Below are 14671 nucleotides of genomic sequence, written 5' to 3' on the forward strand. Positions count from 1 at the left end.
TCTCCCTACCTCCTTCCCTGCTTTACAGATTACACACACCTCCTTTCTTTTTCTTTCTTTCTTTCTTTCTTTTTTTTTTTTTTTTAAAGATTTTATTTATTTAATCATGAGACAGAGAGAGAGAGAGAGACAGAGACATAGGCAGAGGGAGAAGCAGTTTCCTTGCAGGGAGCCCGATGTGGGACTTGATCCCAGGACCCCAGGATCACACCCTGAGCCAAAGGCAGATGTTCAACCACTGAGCCACCCAGGCGTCTCACACATACCCCTTTCTTGGTGCATAGGAACCTGTTGTTACCTCCACATGCAAGCGTTTCTGAATGCTGCCCAGCTGTCACTAAGCGAAAGACCCTATCCTGCACCTTTCTTACCTTCTGGGCAGGCCAGATAGCGGCTCCAGCTTTCTTCCAGTTGCTCGATGCAGCTGGAAACAGACTTGACCTTGGAGAGAAGGTGATCTGTGAGAGGGGAGATAGGCCAAAGTCAGAGCCAGAGTTGTCAGACTCGTTTTATTCCTATGAGGTTAATCCATGTGATGGATGAGCCTACCTAGTGAGTGGCCTCAGCTCTGCAGGAGCCGCCCTAAGATGGGGGGTGGAGGAAAGAGGGTTGACTACGCTTGTTTTTTTTCTTTAATTTTTTTTTTAAATTTTTATTTACTTATGATAGTCACACAGAGAGAGAGAGAGAGAGAGGCAGAGACACAGGCAGAGGGAGAAGCAGGCTCCATGCACCGGGAGCCCGACGTGGGATTCGATCCCGGGTCTCCAGGATCGCGCCCTGGGCCAAAGGCAGGCGCCAAACCGCTGCGCCACCCAGGGATCCCCGGTTGACTATGCTTGTACAGGACTCTCCTACTGTAGCTTCAAAAGCTGAGCTTCTGAACCCAATAAGTCCCTTAGCCAAGAAATAGGGCAAACCACATCAGCAGCCTTAGAGTCAGCCTTTCCCTTTTCCTGTCTGCCTGCCCAATCAAATCCAGGCCTTCCTGGTAAGACTTTCAAGGACCTTGGACTCTCATTAATCTTGAACCCAGACCCTTGGCTCCATGAGCCAATCTGTGCTCATGCTGTGCATACCACATAGCCATTCCCACTCTGTGCCTCTGGATGCAGGTCCACAAAGATTGTTGCATAAGAGTTAAAGTATTAGTGCTCATGTCACACTGCACAGGTGTGGCTCCTGGCTCTCCCCTCACTGGCTATGATCTCAGGCCATCCACGCCTGCTTCCTCATCTGAAAACAGAGGGACAGTACCACCTCACAGCACTATTGTGAGAATTAGCTGGGTGGAGGTGTGTGGAGCGCTTAAAATGGTGGCTGGCACACTGTGAGCCACTCAGTTATGTGAGCAGTTTGTGTATTATCCCCTGCGGTTCTTTCCCTCCACTGGCTCATGTCCATCATCTTCCTTCAAAGCCCAGCTTTGGGAGAAAGTCTCTCCTCAGAATCCACCCACAGTTGCCCCATTTCCTGGCATTCCCTCAGTAACTGGGTACTTAGTGTACTCCTTCTCTAACTGCTGGGTTTCCTTACAGATGGGTTCCCTCCTGAATAAGATAGAACAGTCCTTGCTGTAGACGTCACCAAATAGAGACATTTCTTTCTTTTCTTTTCTTTTTAAGATTTATTTATTTGAGAGAAAGAGAGAGACAGCGTGCATGAATGTGGAGGGAGCAGCGGGGGAGAGAGAGTATCTCAAGCAGACTCCACGCTGAGTGCAGAGCAGAGCCTGATGCAGGGCTTGATCCCAGGACCCTGAGATCATGACCTGAGCTGAAATCAAGAGTCAGATGCTCAACTGATTGAGCCGCCCAGGCATCCCATAGACATTTTTATTTGATTATGAAGACTGACTCTTGGTTGTTTCCTTGCATCTGTCTTGTCCTCAGTGGCCCTCTTGTAGCTACACCCATGATTTCACCAATGCCCTGGGCCTGGATGCTTTGCCACCTCTGAAGTCCCTCCTCATCCACAGGGCTTCTCTGGCTCCAGCCGCTGCCCCATCGGCACGCCCTTAGGCCTCTGGAACATGCAGACTGGGCCCTGTTCATGCCTGAGACTGCATGGGTATTCTCAATGTTTCTGCCCCACCACATTTCATGATGCTCCCCGTGTGGGCCTGAAGCTCCTGTGCAACCATCTCTTCATTCAGATCATATTTTCCTGTTCAGAGAGACACAGGGCCGTCTGCTCCTCTTCCCCCTGATGCTTGGAGTTGTTATCGGGCTCTGCTCCCAGTGTTTCATCAGCGTGACCTGCTGCATACGGCAGTGGTATCACATCCACTTCAGAAAGTACTACCGCCCAGCCCCTGGGCCACAGAGCTACCGGCTGAACTGATCTTAGGGTGGAGCCTGGGCATTGCCAGGCGACCCTGACCTGCTCAGGCTGAGGACACCTGAGCTCAGTGTCACTTGGGATTCCATGTCAACACTGAACACTGAATTTGCACCTGTGAGCAGACCGGGGTGGGGAGGGTACCTGCAGATCCGGCACAGCTGATTAGAGTAGGTTCCTCGAGCTTCCGCAGGGCCTCCCGTACCACCTGTTCTGCAGCCTTCCTCGACTCTGCTAAAAGCATTCTTCGTTGGTCTTTGGCAAGCTGGCACGCTGATTCCTAGAAATGGTCCAGGGAGGTGAGAATCTGACACGGACCCCATCAGGAGCCTTTGGGCAGCATCCACCTTGATGTAGCTGGGATTCCTGGCATCTTAACTCAAGCTATTGCTAATGAAGCCCAAGCCCGTCCACCTGACACAGAAAACAACTCCTTTACTTTGTGGATGTGCACAAGTGTGTGGCACTGGAAGCTACGGGGACAGATATGCTGTAACCCGTTCTCTGTGCTCATAGACGATGTCAGGTGTAGCTCTTCTCATGTGAAAAAGAGGCAGCTTTGCTCTGTGGCTGACACGGAGCATGCTGGCGTTTGGAGCTATGGTTACAGAATGCCTTCACCATCGGGCCAGTGGCCCCACCTGCTTTCACAGACTGTCCCTGCCCCACCCCATCTCCATGAATACATCATTGAGGCCCATGGCTGTGAGCCCGGAACTGGTCATCTGGAGCGGGCATCCGTCACTTACCTTTGCACTGGTCAGTTCCCGCCGGGTGTGTTCTATCTGTTCCTGAAGAGCTGCTAATTCCTCCTCCCGACGAGCCACGGCATGTGCCAAGCTGCCCCTTTCCTTCTCTAGTTCAGCGATCTGGGCTGCCCACTTTGCCTCTGACTGCAGTGTCAACCATGTTATAGAGGGAGAATTAAACGATCTACTTCCCAGGAGTCTAGACCCACCAGCAGGCCACTTGGACAGAATAGGAGGTGGTACCTCTAAGCTGCCACCTTTATTCCCCCAAGCACACTCTAAGCACAGATAGGACCAGGTTGGGGCTGGATGCCAGGTGATAGCAGGACCAAAAGTTAGAGGGGAAAAAACAAGGACGAGGGGTTATGCTAACCTGGGCAGAAGTTTCCAGGCTGCCTTGGACAATCTGGAGTTCCTGTTTGCTGGTGGCAAGTTCTTGCTTCAAGCTCTCTAGTACTTCCGTCTGTTCTTGAGTCTGAAAAAGAGGAAAAACAGGAGCACTCTGATTTGGGTGGTGGCTGCAATGGATAAGCACATATAAAAATCCCCTGGGTGGCTCAGTGGTTGAGCATCTGCCTTTGGCTCAGGTCATGATTCCGGGGGTCTTGGGATTGAGTCCTGGAAAGGGAGCCTGCTTCTCCCTCTGCCTATGTCTCTGCCTCTGTGTGTCTCTTGTGAATAAATGAATTTTAAAAATCTTTAAAAAATCCCCAAGCTATAGGGGGCGCCCAGCTGGCTCAGTCGGTAGGGCATGCAACACTTGATCTTAGGAGTCATGAGTTCGAGCCCCATGTTGGCTGCAAGGATTACTTAAAAATAAAATCTTAAAAAAAAAAAAAAGTCCCCAACCTATCAATGGGAGATTTGTGTACTTTCTTGTATGCAAGGTTGGATGCACCCAGCAAAAAGTGGGTGGGAGTAGGTGAGAGCCCAAAGTATTCCAGAAAGTGGCTAAGTGGAATGTCAAGGAGAAAATTTTAGGGACATTTCCTAAATGTCATGTTTCAGCTTATAATACTAACTAAAATAGAACTAAACCTCTTTTCTTACAGAAAATGTTTTTTATTTTTTAAATTAAAGGTTATAATTAACATAGAACTGGATCTTTTTTTTTTTTTCCTTTTCAGAACTGGATCTTTAATTCAGACACCAAAACCTGGTATGTTGCTGAATCTAATCATCTTGAAACAATTCTCTTTCTTGGATTTCTTTTGTAAGCAGTATTTTTCAAAAAGCAGGTTGCAACCCACTAAAATTCACAGCTGGGGGGATCCCTGGGTGGCTCAGCGGTTTGGCACCTGCCTTCGGCCCAGGGCGTGATCCTAGAGTCCCGGGATGGAGTCCCACATCGGGTTCCCTGCATGGAGCCTGCTTCTCCCTCTGCCTGTGTCTCTCTCTCTCTCTCTCTGTGTGTGTGTATCTCTCATGAATAAATAAATAAAATCTTAAAAAAAATAAAATAAAATTCACAGCTAGTATTTTGAAAAAATGAAATAAACGGGTGTGTCAGGGTGGCAAAGTAGGTTGAGCATCCCACTCTTGGATTTGGCTTAAGTCATGATCTCAGGGTTGTGAGAAGGAGCCCTGCGTCGGGTTCTATACTCAGCTCAGAGTCTGCTGAAGACTCTTTCTCCCTCTGCCCCTGCCCCCACCTCTGTAAAATAAATAAATCTTTAAAAAATATATAAATATAAAAATTTTAAAAATGAAATAAAAAGCAAAAAAAAAAAAAAGTATCCAAAAGCATCCACATAGTAGGGATGAGTATTGCTGCTGTGTGAAACTTTTTACTTCCGTTAAATAGACTGTATTTCTTCGTCTGAGTCAAAGAAAAGCATGAAAGCCACTATCCTTAAGTGTAATGCATTCAGTTTTCTCCATCTGACTGTCTTACTGCAACAGGACCTGTCTGCCAATCCCACTCCAATTTTTGGGGGTTCTCTTGGCCACAAGTCCTCCTAAATGTTAGCATCTCTCTCTGATATCCAGAGCCAAAACTACTTCCCTCAACTGTCCTAGACTCACCCTTGGCAAGCCTCTCCTGATGCACCTGCTCAGCTGGAGCCCCGTTATCACACCATGCCTCTAACCCTTTTTGTATCGGGCACCATGTCCTGTGCCTCATGCTTCACATAGCATGCTTACAGAGCTCTAATCCACAAGGCTGCCCATGGATGAAAGACAAGATCTTTCCACCTGGGCAGTGCCCCAGGCCCACCTCCAACTTGGGCATATCCCTTCCTCATTCCCCACACACTTCTTCCCCTCACCTTCCGCTGTGCCTGGTCACTTATGCGCTGGAAAGAGTCTTCTAGTTCTTTTTTCTCTCGTTCCAAATCCGCCTGGGCTTGCCTGGCCACGGACACCTGTTTGGTCACCTCTGCATTCTATAAGGGAAAAACAGTGTCTTGAACTGGCTTATCTCAGGATTAACAGCTCAGGGACATCTCTCTTCTAGAACAAATGACAGCATTCAGACAGCTGAACACAGAAATCATTTTTATACCCAGAGAGAAGCCAGAATAAAGCTGTCATCCTCAGATACTCGGCACTCAAGTACTTAAAAAATAGGGGCAATTGGGTGGGGCAGACCATTAAGCATCTGACTCTTGATTTTGGCTCAGTTCATGATTTCAGCATTGTGAGATCAAGCCCCACATTGGGCTCTGCACTGGGCGTGGCACCTGCCTGGGATTCACTCCCTCTCCCTCTTCCCCTCCCCCCCACTCGATGTCTCTCTAAAAATACATAGATAAATAAATAAATAAAAGAATAATAAAGACGGGGATAATCCAATCAGGGCTGGCATCGAAAGTAGAGTTCAAGACATGGAAGGCAAGCGGGCCTGAAGAGCAGTGATTTCTGTGAAGGGATGGTGACCCATGCAGAACTGGTGGGGAACGGAGTGGCTGTCTCCACTGTGGCATGGCGATGGTGCAGGGTGCAGGGCAGGAGGTGGGTGGAGGGGCCTACCTTCCGCAGCAGGTCAGCATGGTTCTGTACCAGCTCACTATACTTTTCCTTTAGCTTGCTGTACCTCTGTTCGTTGGCTTGGGCTCTCCCTGTATTGTCAAGAGCCAAGATGAGCAGTCTACCCTCCACTGGGACCCCATGCCTGCCTTCCCACAAGCCAGAGTCCCTAGAACATCCTTCTTGCTTTTCACAAATGCATACACGTTCTTCTCCCTGGAAAGTCCTACTGAAATAAACTCCTCTGGGAAGCTGTCTTAAAAAAGGAAAAAAGAAAAAGAAGGGCACCTGGGTGGCTCAGTGATTGCACGTCTGCTTTCAGCTCAGGGTGTGATCCCAGGGTCTTGGGATCTAGTCCTGCATCGAGCTCCCTGTGAGGAACCTGCTCCTCCTTCTGCCTATGCCTCTCACAAATAAAGAAATAAAATCTTTAAAAAAATAAAAAAAATAAAAAGAATCCACTGAATTCAGATCACTGCACTGATTTGCACCTCCTGAGCGTGAGTGTGTGCACGTGGCATTTGCTTCATCAGTGTTTTTGGATTCTATGTCGAGTTTCTCTTAGGCTGTCTCTCCTTCGGACACCCCGTCCCCCAGGCAGGCACCCCACTGTCACCTCCCAGTTCCTGTCCCCATATCCTGAGTAGTGCTGCCCCTGGGGCTCTCCACCTGCTGGGCTCCCACCTCTGCGACCCAGCCGCATCCTTCGCCCGACTCTACCATTCCCACCCTCAGCCCCAGCCCCACGGACTCACTTTCTATCTCTGTCAGGCTCCGCTGGGCCTTCTCCGTGTCTTCCCGCTTCTTCTTGAGCTCGTCTAGCTCGGCCCGGAGAAACTCGCTGTCATCAGCTGCCTGCTGCCGCAGATGCCGCTGCTCTGCCAACTCTGCCTCCAGCTCACTGACCCGGCCCTTCAACTGCAGCACAGCCCGCTGGCTCTGTGGGACGGACTCCCCAGTGAGCCCCAGTGCTGTGCCTCTGGGCTTGGCTGGGCTGGGCAGGAGAAGCACGTTCTCCCAGGCTTCCAGCCCTGATCTAATAAACACTTGTGCTTGCCTAACAAACCACTCCCACGGCTTGTGAGAGTTGAAGCGTCTGGTCATTCTAAGCCACCTGGCTCACAACAAGGTGACAGCAGGGGAATGCTGGTCCTGTTACAGCGGCCTGCAAGCAGTCCTGGGCAAGCTGGCATGAGGGAGGTGACGTTCGCCTGTCCCAGTGAGTGAAGCCTCTGGCTAGCTGCAGGCCCAAGGTGCAGGCCTATGTACCACCCCAGACACGGCAAACCGCCTTGAGTTACACATCAAACCTTCCAATCACCATGGGAGGAGGACAGGCCTTTCTCACCATTCATCGGCTTCACGGCCAGCTGGAAATGATGGTTATTTCCAAGTACCACAGGGACACGGGGCTTGGCTTAAAAGCTATTCTCATGGTAGGAACAATGGAAATGCAGACCACAGGAGGACCAGGACTACCAATGAGCCCCTACCTTAAAATGTGGTCCAACAAGTGTTGGGAAGCCAATTTAATATGAATATGTCACATCGTGGCGAAGCCCAGAACCAGATTAGCCCTTGCCTCATACCTCAGTCTTCATGCTCCCCAGCTGTGCCTTCAGCTCAGTGACATCCCTGTACAGTTGACCAATTAAGTGATCCCTGGGGACAGAAGAACAAGGCTGCTTTCACCAGGCTTCCAGCTCTTTCCTTCTAAAGGCGAGCTGGGAGATCGGGGGAGGAAGTTAAAAGCTGGTGTTCATTTGGGGAAAGTTCTTTGAAATTCCATAAATTATATGCTAAGACCCTCCGTGTTACCAGACCTGAATCTCACACCCCCAGATTATCTTGGCCTCATCTGATCTCCCTCTGGGATTACAGACACCCATATTTGGGGATCAAGACACTTCTCTTCCTCAGGGCCCAAGTGTCACGGAGCATCTCGCCAGGTGAGACCAGCTGGACCCCGGCATCACGTAATTTCTGTACCACCTGCCTGCACCCAGCATAGACTCACTTCTCATCCTTGTTCACACCATTTTGACTGTTGAAATTGAAGGGGTCACTGCTGAACGAGCTGCCAAAGATGTCATCAAACTTGTTGTCGAATAAATTCTGTGTTGACCAAAAAGGAGTGAGGACAAAGTTAGAGATCCAGAGACTTCTGTGTGAGGGTCAGAGGAGTGACTTTTAATAAGAGGACCCTCTCTTAACTGGGTACAAGTCCATCTGAGGTCCCTCATAGGGATTGTAGCCCAGGGGTTGCTCAGTCTGGGTTAGAAGGTGGTCAAGCTTGGTTACAGCCCAAGGGTGTAGGCCAGATGCTCTCCCATTCTGCGTGTATGCGGCAGCACAACAGGAGGCACGTGGGGCTCGCCACCTGCTGTGACACCTAATCCTCAGGTTCGAGGTTTTCCTCACCTGCTGGGAGGCATCCATGTCCACGAGGTCATCCTTCTCCAATACCGGCTCACTGTCTGGGGATGAGGCCTCAGCTGGGATGACCACCACAGGGCTGATGTGTTCTGATAGCGCAGAGGCCCGTAGGAAGTTGGGTGGGTTCTAAAGACGGAAGACACACCCTCACACTGTGTCACGCCAGGCTTCAGATCTCTGAGAGCACCCTGGCCCCAGCAGCTCCTATAGTGGAGCCTGGCATGCTTACCTCTGGCAGCTGTGGGATCTGGATGAGCCGCTTGAAATATTGGAGGTTGCTGGAGCGGTAGAACAGATCTTTCAGCCTGAGGGTGGAAAAGAGCCTGAGGGGTGCTGGGCACCACCCGGCTGTCCTGCTGCCCGCCCAGCCCAAGGCGTGGGCTGTCAAGGAGATGACCTCCATGGTGCTGGCCTTCAATTGTGACACTGCAGGGGAGGTTATCTGTAGCCAGTCCTCACTTACTGCAGAGATCAGGAAAGGAGGATTCAAAGGACAGAATCCTCTAGAAGAGTGGATCACTCCATAACAAATTTCTGTATCACTGTAGAATCTACGCTGTTGCCTGGTGGATGTCTCTTCCCAGGAATGTTTGGGTTAGAATAACATGAAAATAAATTTACTATGAGGATAAACCACCTGACCGTAGGAATGGGGAGGGGAACTTCATTATGAAAGTAGATCCCTTTTTAATTAATTCACTTTGTTCTGGAGCTACGTGCTAGCTCCCCAGTTGGACTAGAAGCTTCTAGAAGGCACAGACCAGGCCCTGCTGAGCTAGGTTTACCAGAGTACCATGCACAGAGGAATTAGCTCATCAAGACTTTGCTGAAGAAAAGCAATCTATTCGTACTATGTCCTAATCTTGGGTGGATATGGGAGTGAGGAAACCAAATTTTTTCCTCTTCTTTGGGTCTCCATTTTGAATCAAAACATGGAAGGCTGAGAAAGCGGAGAGCATCAGACAGATTTCCTGAGAGGAAAGAGGATTGTGTGTCTCAGCACCCACTCCCTGCAACACAAAATCTCCTCCAGCTCAGCCCAACACACTAAACGCCTGGGGTCTCATGACAGCCCTCCGACCCCAACGTTGGGACTACCCCTGTGAGGTCATTGGTGCTCCTCCCAAATTCCACGACACTGAGGCCTCAGGTAACTGCCAGATCTATGCAGATGAGAAAGTGAGGTGGCTGCTCGCTCATAGGAGAGATTTCTATAAGCTAGAAAAAAATTAAAGGAAATAAAATCACCTGACCACACATCCCCCTCTTTCTGGGCTGGAGCCAACAGTAATAGGCTGCATTGCTTTCATAAGCTACTGGAATTTACCATTCCAGGAAATCAGCCCCAGGGCCTGTCTCCTAGGATTTAATAAGTCATTTATTATGGAATAAACATATAAAGGTTTTCAAACGGAATAAGGAACCCGGGAGGCTGGCACAACCCTAAACCTGTTCTCTGACTGCTGTTCAGGAACCAGCAAGAGAAGACTGGGCTTGGGATTTGGCAGCTATGCTTTTTCTCTGTTGTCAGGGATGAAGAAATTAACAGACAAGAGTCAGAACACCTGGGTTCTCCACATCTGTGTTCTCTCTCACGCCATTCCTTCCTTTCCTCTTTTTAAAAACTTTATTTATTTATTTATTTATTTATTCATTCATTCATTCATTCATTCATGAGACACACAGAGAGAGGCAGAGACATAGGCAGAGGGAGAAGCAAGCTCCCTGTGGAGAGCCTGATGAGGGACTCGATCCCAGGACCCTGGGATTGCGACCTGAGCCGAAGGTCAACCACTGAGCCACCCAGGTGTCCCCTCCTTCCCTTCTTCTTGGGCACAAGTCATGAAAAATGAGGTATACTTCTCTTCTTACCCACGATTTTCTTTCCCAAATGCACAGAATAATTTGCCCCTTAGTCAGATGAGCACTTCTTCTAGACAAGACAGCTAGCTTACTAGCTTAGTGATTTCTCCAAATATTTATGCATAATTGGCTGCTACATATCAGGGGTTAGGGATGAAATAATGGATAGTTAAGCAGAAATAAAGCTGTTCTAAGAACCATGAAAAAAATAAATGCGGTGCTGGGCTACAGGATATGTGGTGGGAGGAGGCAAAGGGGGGGTTGGAGGAACAGGAAATGAAGACCCAACATTTAAATAATAGATTTAAGACTTAAGGCCAGGGCGCCTGGGCGGCTCAGGGGTGTGTCTGCCTTTGGCTCAGGGCGTGATCCCGGAGTCCTGGGATCGAGTCCTGCATCGGGCTCCCCACAGGGAGCCTGTTTCTTCCTCTGCCTATGTCTCTGCTTCTCTCTCTCATGAATAAATAAATAAAATCTAAAAAAAAAAAAAGGTGCCTTTGTGAGGAGGGAACCAAAGATGACCTGGAGCTGGCCAGGCTGGGAGAAGAGCATTCCAAGCAGAGGAAACAGCAAGCACTAAAGGCTCTGACAGAGAAATGAGCTGGGTATGTTCTAGGAACTGGAAAAGGACTCCATGTGGCAGAAACACTGTAAGCCCTAAAGATGAGATCAAAGATGGCAAGCAGGGTCTTGTAGACCATGGAGAAGAGCTTGGATTTGATTCTTGGTGTAATGAGAAGCTGCTGAAAGGCTCTGAGCAAGGGACTGACGTCTTTACGAGGTTGTTCTATCCCCGGGGAGGGATAGGAGTGCAGGGGGTGGGAGTGGAAGCCCGGCACACCCGCCATATTGGAGGGTCCTGGCGCACAATAGTAGCCCGAGAGATGGCAGCTACAATCGGAGCCAAGATATATTTGCAGAACATCTGCCAGTGGACTGGACATGGGGGAGGACAATGGTGAGTTCTAGATCTCTGGCCTAAATGGAGCATTTATGGAGATGGAAAAGGCCAGGGAGGAAAAACATTTTTTTTTGTTGTTGTTGTTGTTGTTGTTTGTTTATTTATTTAGAGAGCAAGCTAGCACATGAGTGGGATGGGGAGAGGGAGAGAGAATCTGAAGCAGACTCTGTGCTCAGCATGGAGCCCAACATGGGTCTGGATCCCACAATTCCATGATTATAATCCAAGTTGAAACCAAGAGTCGGATGCTCAACCAACTGCACCACCCAGGTGCCCTGGGAGAAAACCCTAGAGCTCAGTTTGAGATGTAAGACAAGACAACTGAGTATGTGAGACTGGTATTCAGAGGCAAGACGTAGCCAGAGGTACAAATCTGGGTGTTCCTTTTTATGCACACAGTATAAGACTATACATGGTGTGAGGATGTGGGGAGAAGAAATGGAGGATGAAGCCCTGGGCATATAGCAGGTGATGAATGAATGCATGGAATCTCCTTCTTCGACATGCTCATGTGGGTTTTTTTTTTTTTTTTAAGATTTTATTTATTTATGAGAGACACAGAGACAGAGAGGCAGAGACACAGGCAGAGGGAGCATGCAGGGAGTCCGATGTGGGACCCGATCCTGGGACCCCAGGATCACACCCTCAGCCAAAGGCAGATGCTCAACTGATGAGCCACCTGGGTATCCCACTCATGTGGGTTTTATCAGAGAACTGATAGCTTAGAACTGATAGCTTCACCAGCCAGTGGTAGGTTTGCTGCCGTACTAGTTATTTTCCTTTGTTGTAGTGCTTTATCATGAAGATACTCTCATTCCTTGATTATTTTATTTTTAAGATTTATTTATTAGAGACACAGAAAGAGAGAGACACACACACACACACACACACACACACACACACAGGCAGAGGTTAGAGCAGGCTCCAAGCAGGGAGCCCAACGTGGGACTCGATCCCGGGTCTCCAGGATCACACCCTAGGCTGAAGGTGGCACTAAACTGCTAAGCCACCAGGGCTTCCCTCCTCGATTATTTTATTTATTTATTTATTTATTTATTTATTTATTTATTTATTTGTTTGTTTTATTTATGCATGAAAGACATAGAGAGAGAGGCAGAGACACAGGTAGAGGGAGAAGCAGGCTCCACTCCATGCAGGGAGCCTGACATGGGACTCGATCCCGGGTCTCCAGGATTCCACCCTGGGCTGAAGGTGGCGCTAAACCGCTGAGCCACCAGGGCTGCCCTCTCCTCAATTATTTTAAAGCAAGTGCTCTTGCATGAATTAATCAAGTTTATACAATTTTTTGGTTTGCCCTCGTTTCTCTCACTTAAGCCACTTACTTCGTGAACTGTTCCATGAAGCGGTCCCGGTGGCCTTGCAAGGTGTCAGCTGGGAGACCTGGGAGAAATTGGGAAAGAGTGAGAGGGAAGAAGATGACCACAGGAGGACCAGGCAAGCCACAGTGGGGCTCCAGAGGGACAGGACCATCTACCCTGAGGCTTGTGGCCAGCCCAGCCTCCAGCTGCCCCAGAGACAGGTCACCAAGGAGGCCCAGAAAGACCAGCAGTGAGTCTAGGGGCGCTTTCCCTCCAAATCTGTCCTTCTGTTTGTTTCTGGAATGTGAGCCATTCTGGGCACGGTGGGCTGGAAGTTGCATCCCTGACCACAGAAGAAGCCATGGTGACCTGACCAAGCTGCAACACAGACCCCCAGCAGGGGTGGAGGTGTGGCTCTCCCAGAGAGGTATGTTGGATAGGTCCAGCACACATGTTAGTTTGGAAGGGATCCAGAGAGCCTGCCTGAGAGAATGCTTGTCAGAAGGCAAAGACTATAGGGCCACACTCAGGATCTTGGTCCGGGCTCACTCAGTCACGGCCAACAGCATGATGTTGGGCAAGCAGCAGCTTCTTAGACCAGCCTCCTCCGCTCTAGAGTAGGTTCCCTGAGGTCCTTTCTCCTCTAAGACTGTATGACTCTGCATACCTCAACAACAGATCACAACTCAGTGATCCTTTTATTTCTTGTTTTATTCCTTAAATGTACATTTTAGTAATTTTTGCATACGTGATACATTTATTTGGTATACATAGGGAGTATGTATATAACATATGATAATTAAAAATGCCAAGTATACAGTGGATGGCAGTGGCACGTTACCTTGGTGGCCTCTCTCCCAAGAACCCTTAACCCAGTCCATTCATAAGAAAAACATCAGACAGACTTATTTGGGGGACACTGTACAAGTGTCTGACCAATTCTCAAAACTGTCAGGGTTGTCAAAAACAAGGAACGTCCAAGAAGCTGTCACAGCCAAGTGGAGCCTAGGGAGACACAATGATGTAATGTGATGCACCTGTCCTGGATGGGACGTTAGGTAAAAGCCATGGAAATCTGGATAAAGTATGGATTTCAGTTGATAATAATATATCAATACTGGTCCATTCACTGTGACAAGTGTATCACATTAATGTAAGATATTAATAAAGGGAACAAGGTTCAGGGTATGTGGGCACTTTCTGAATGATCTTTACAACTTTCCTGTAGATTTAAAACTATTCTAAAGTCAAACATTCATTTTTAAACAAGCATATACTGTGTAGGGCAACCACCTTTCTTCTCTTGGGATTCAGTCCTCCCCCTGCTCCTCCTGTTGTGCCTACTTGCTCCAAAGCCTTCCTAAGGCTTAAACAACCGATCCCCACCTCCCTTCCACCAGATGCTCCTGGATTAACCTGAGTGATGCTGCTTCTTCTTTCCTGCCTAAATAATCAAACCCACTTTTCATCAATGACCACATTCTAGAGTATGCCTTTTGCCTCTGTCTCCCAAAATGCATCAAGGACCACATTCTAGAGTATGCCTTTTGCCTCTGTCTCCCAAAATGCATCCCTGTCTCTTTGCCAGCATCCAGTGGTAATGATACAAGTGATCAACATATAAAACCATAAACCATAAAACCTTGCTAGTATCCATTCAGGTCTTGCTTTTTCTTTGCTCTCCATCATTTGTACGTTCTGCATGTGTATATCCCTCATGGTGAACACCTCTGAGTGTGGCCCAGATACAACCCACATTAGCTTCGCCTGGGGTATAAGGTTTAACAACGCAGACCGGAACCTACCCGACCCACCAACGCAGACTCTGCAGGAGCAGGACCCACACACATTGTTTTAAACAAAGAGGCGCAAAGAAGTCTAAGAACTCTCCAAGATCAGTAGTTTCCAAAATAGAATCTGCAAAAGCATCCCAGGGATCTGAGGCTAGAGAGGGGATGGCCCACTGTGTGCTAGAACAGCTCTGCTTTAGGTTTTCTATTTCCCCAAACCTCCACTTGTACAGAGAAGCTGTA

The 14671-nt window shown here is 48.7% G+C and overlaps 1 protein-coding gene across 3 annotated transcripts in view; it reads right to left on the reverse strand.

Annotated features, from left to right (window-relative positions):
- Positions 1–14671, reverse strand: part of HIP1 (huntingtin interacting protein 1) — a 158010-nt gene that overhangs the window by 16437 nt on the left and 126902 nt on the right. For all 3 annotated transcript variants that reach the window (XR_005986626.1, XM_041747269.1, XM_041747270.1), the window contains exons 9-20: positions 12663–12720; positions 8725–8800; positions 8481–8621; positions 8077–8174; positions 7649–7721; positions 6815–6998; positions 6063–6151; positions 5360–5476; positions 3463–3564; positions 3090–3233; positions 2485–2620; positions 372–458 (exon numbers count right to left, since the gene is read on the reverse strand). Coding sequence is in view for 2 of the 3 variants with exons in the window: in XM_041747269.1 (XP_041603203.1) it covers positions 372–458; positions 2485–2620; positions 3090–3233; positions 3463–3564; positions 5360–5476; positions 6063–6151; positions 6815–6998; positions 7649–7721; positions 8077–8174; positions 8481–8621; positions 8725–8800; positions 12663–12720 (1305 nt within the window). In the remaining variant the exon portion in view is untranslated. The remainder of the gene's footprint in view (positions 1–371; positions 459–2484; positions 2621–3089; positions 3234–3462; positions 3565–5359; positions 5477–6062; positions 6152–6814; positions 6999–7648; positions 7722–8076; positions 8175–8480; positions 8622–8724; positions 8801–12662; positions 12721–14671) is intronic.

Source organism: Vulpes lagopus, chromosome 3 (genome assembly GCF_018345385.1).
Source record: "Vulpes lagopus strain Blue_001 chromosome 3, ASM1834538v1, whole genome shotgun sequence".
NCBI lineage: Eukaryota > Metazoa > Chordata > Mammalia > Carnivora > Canidae > Vulpes > Vulpes lagopus.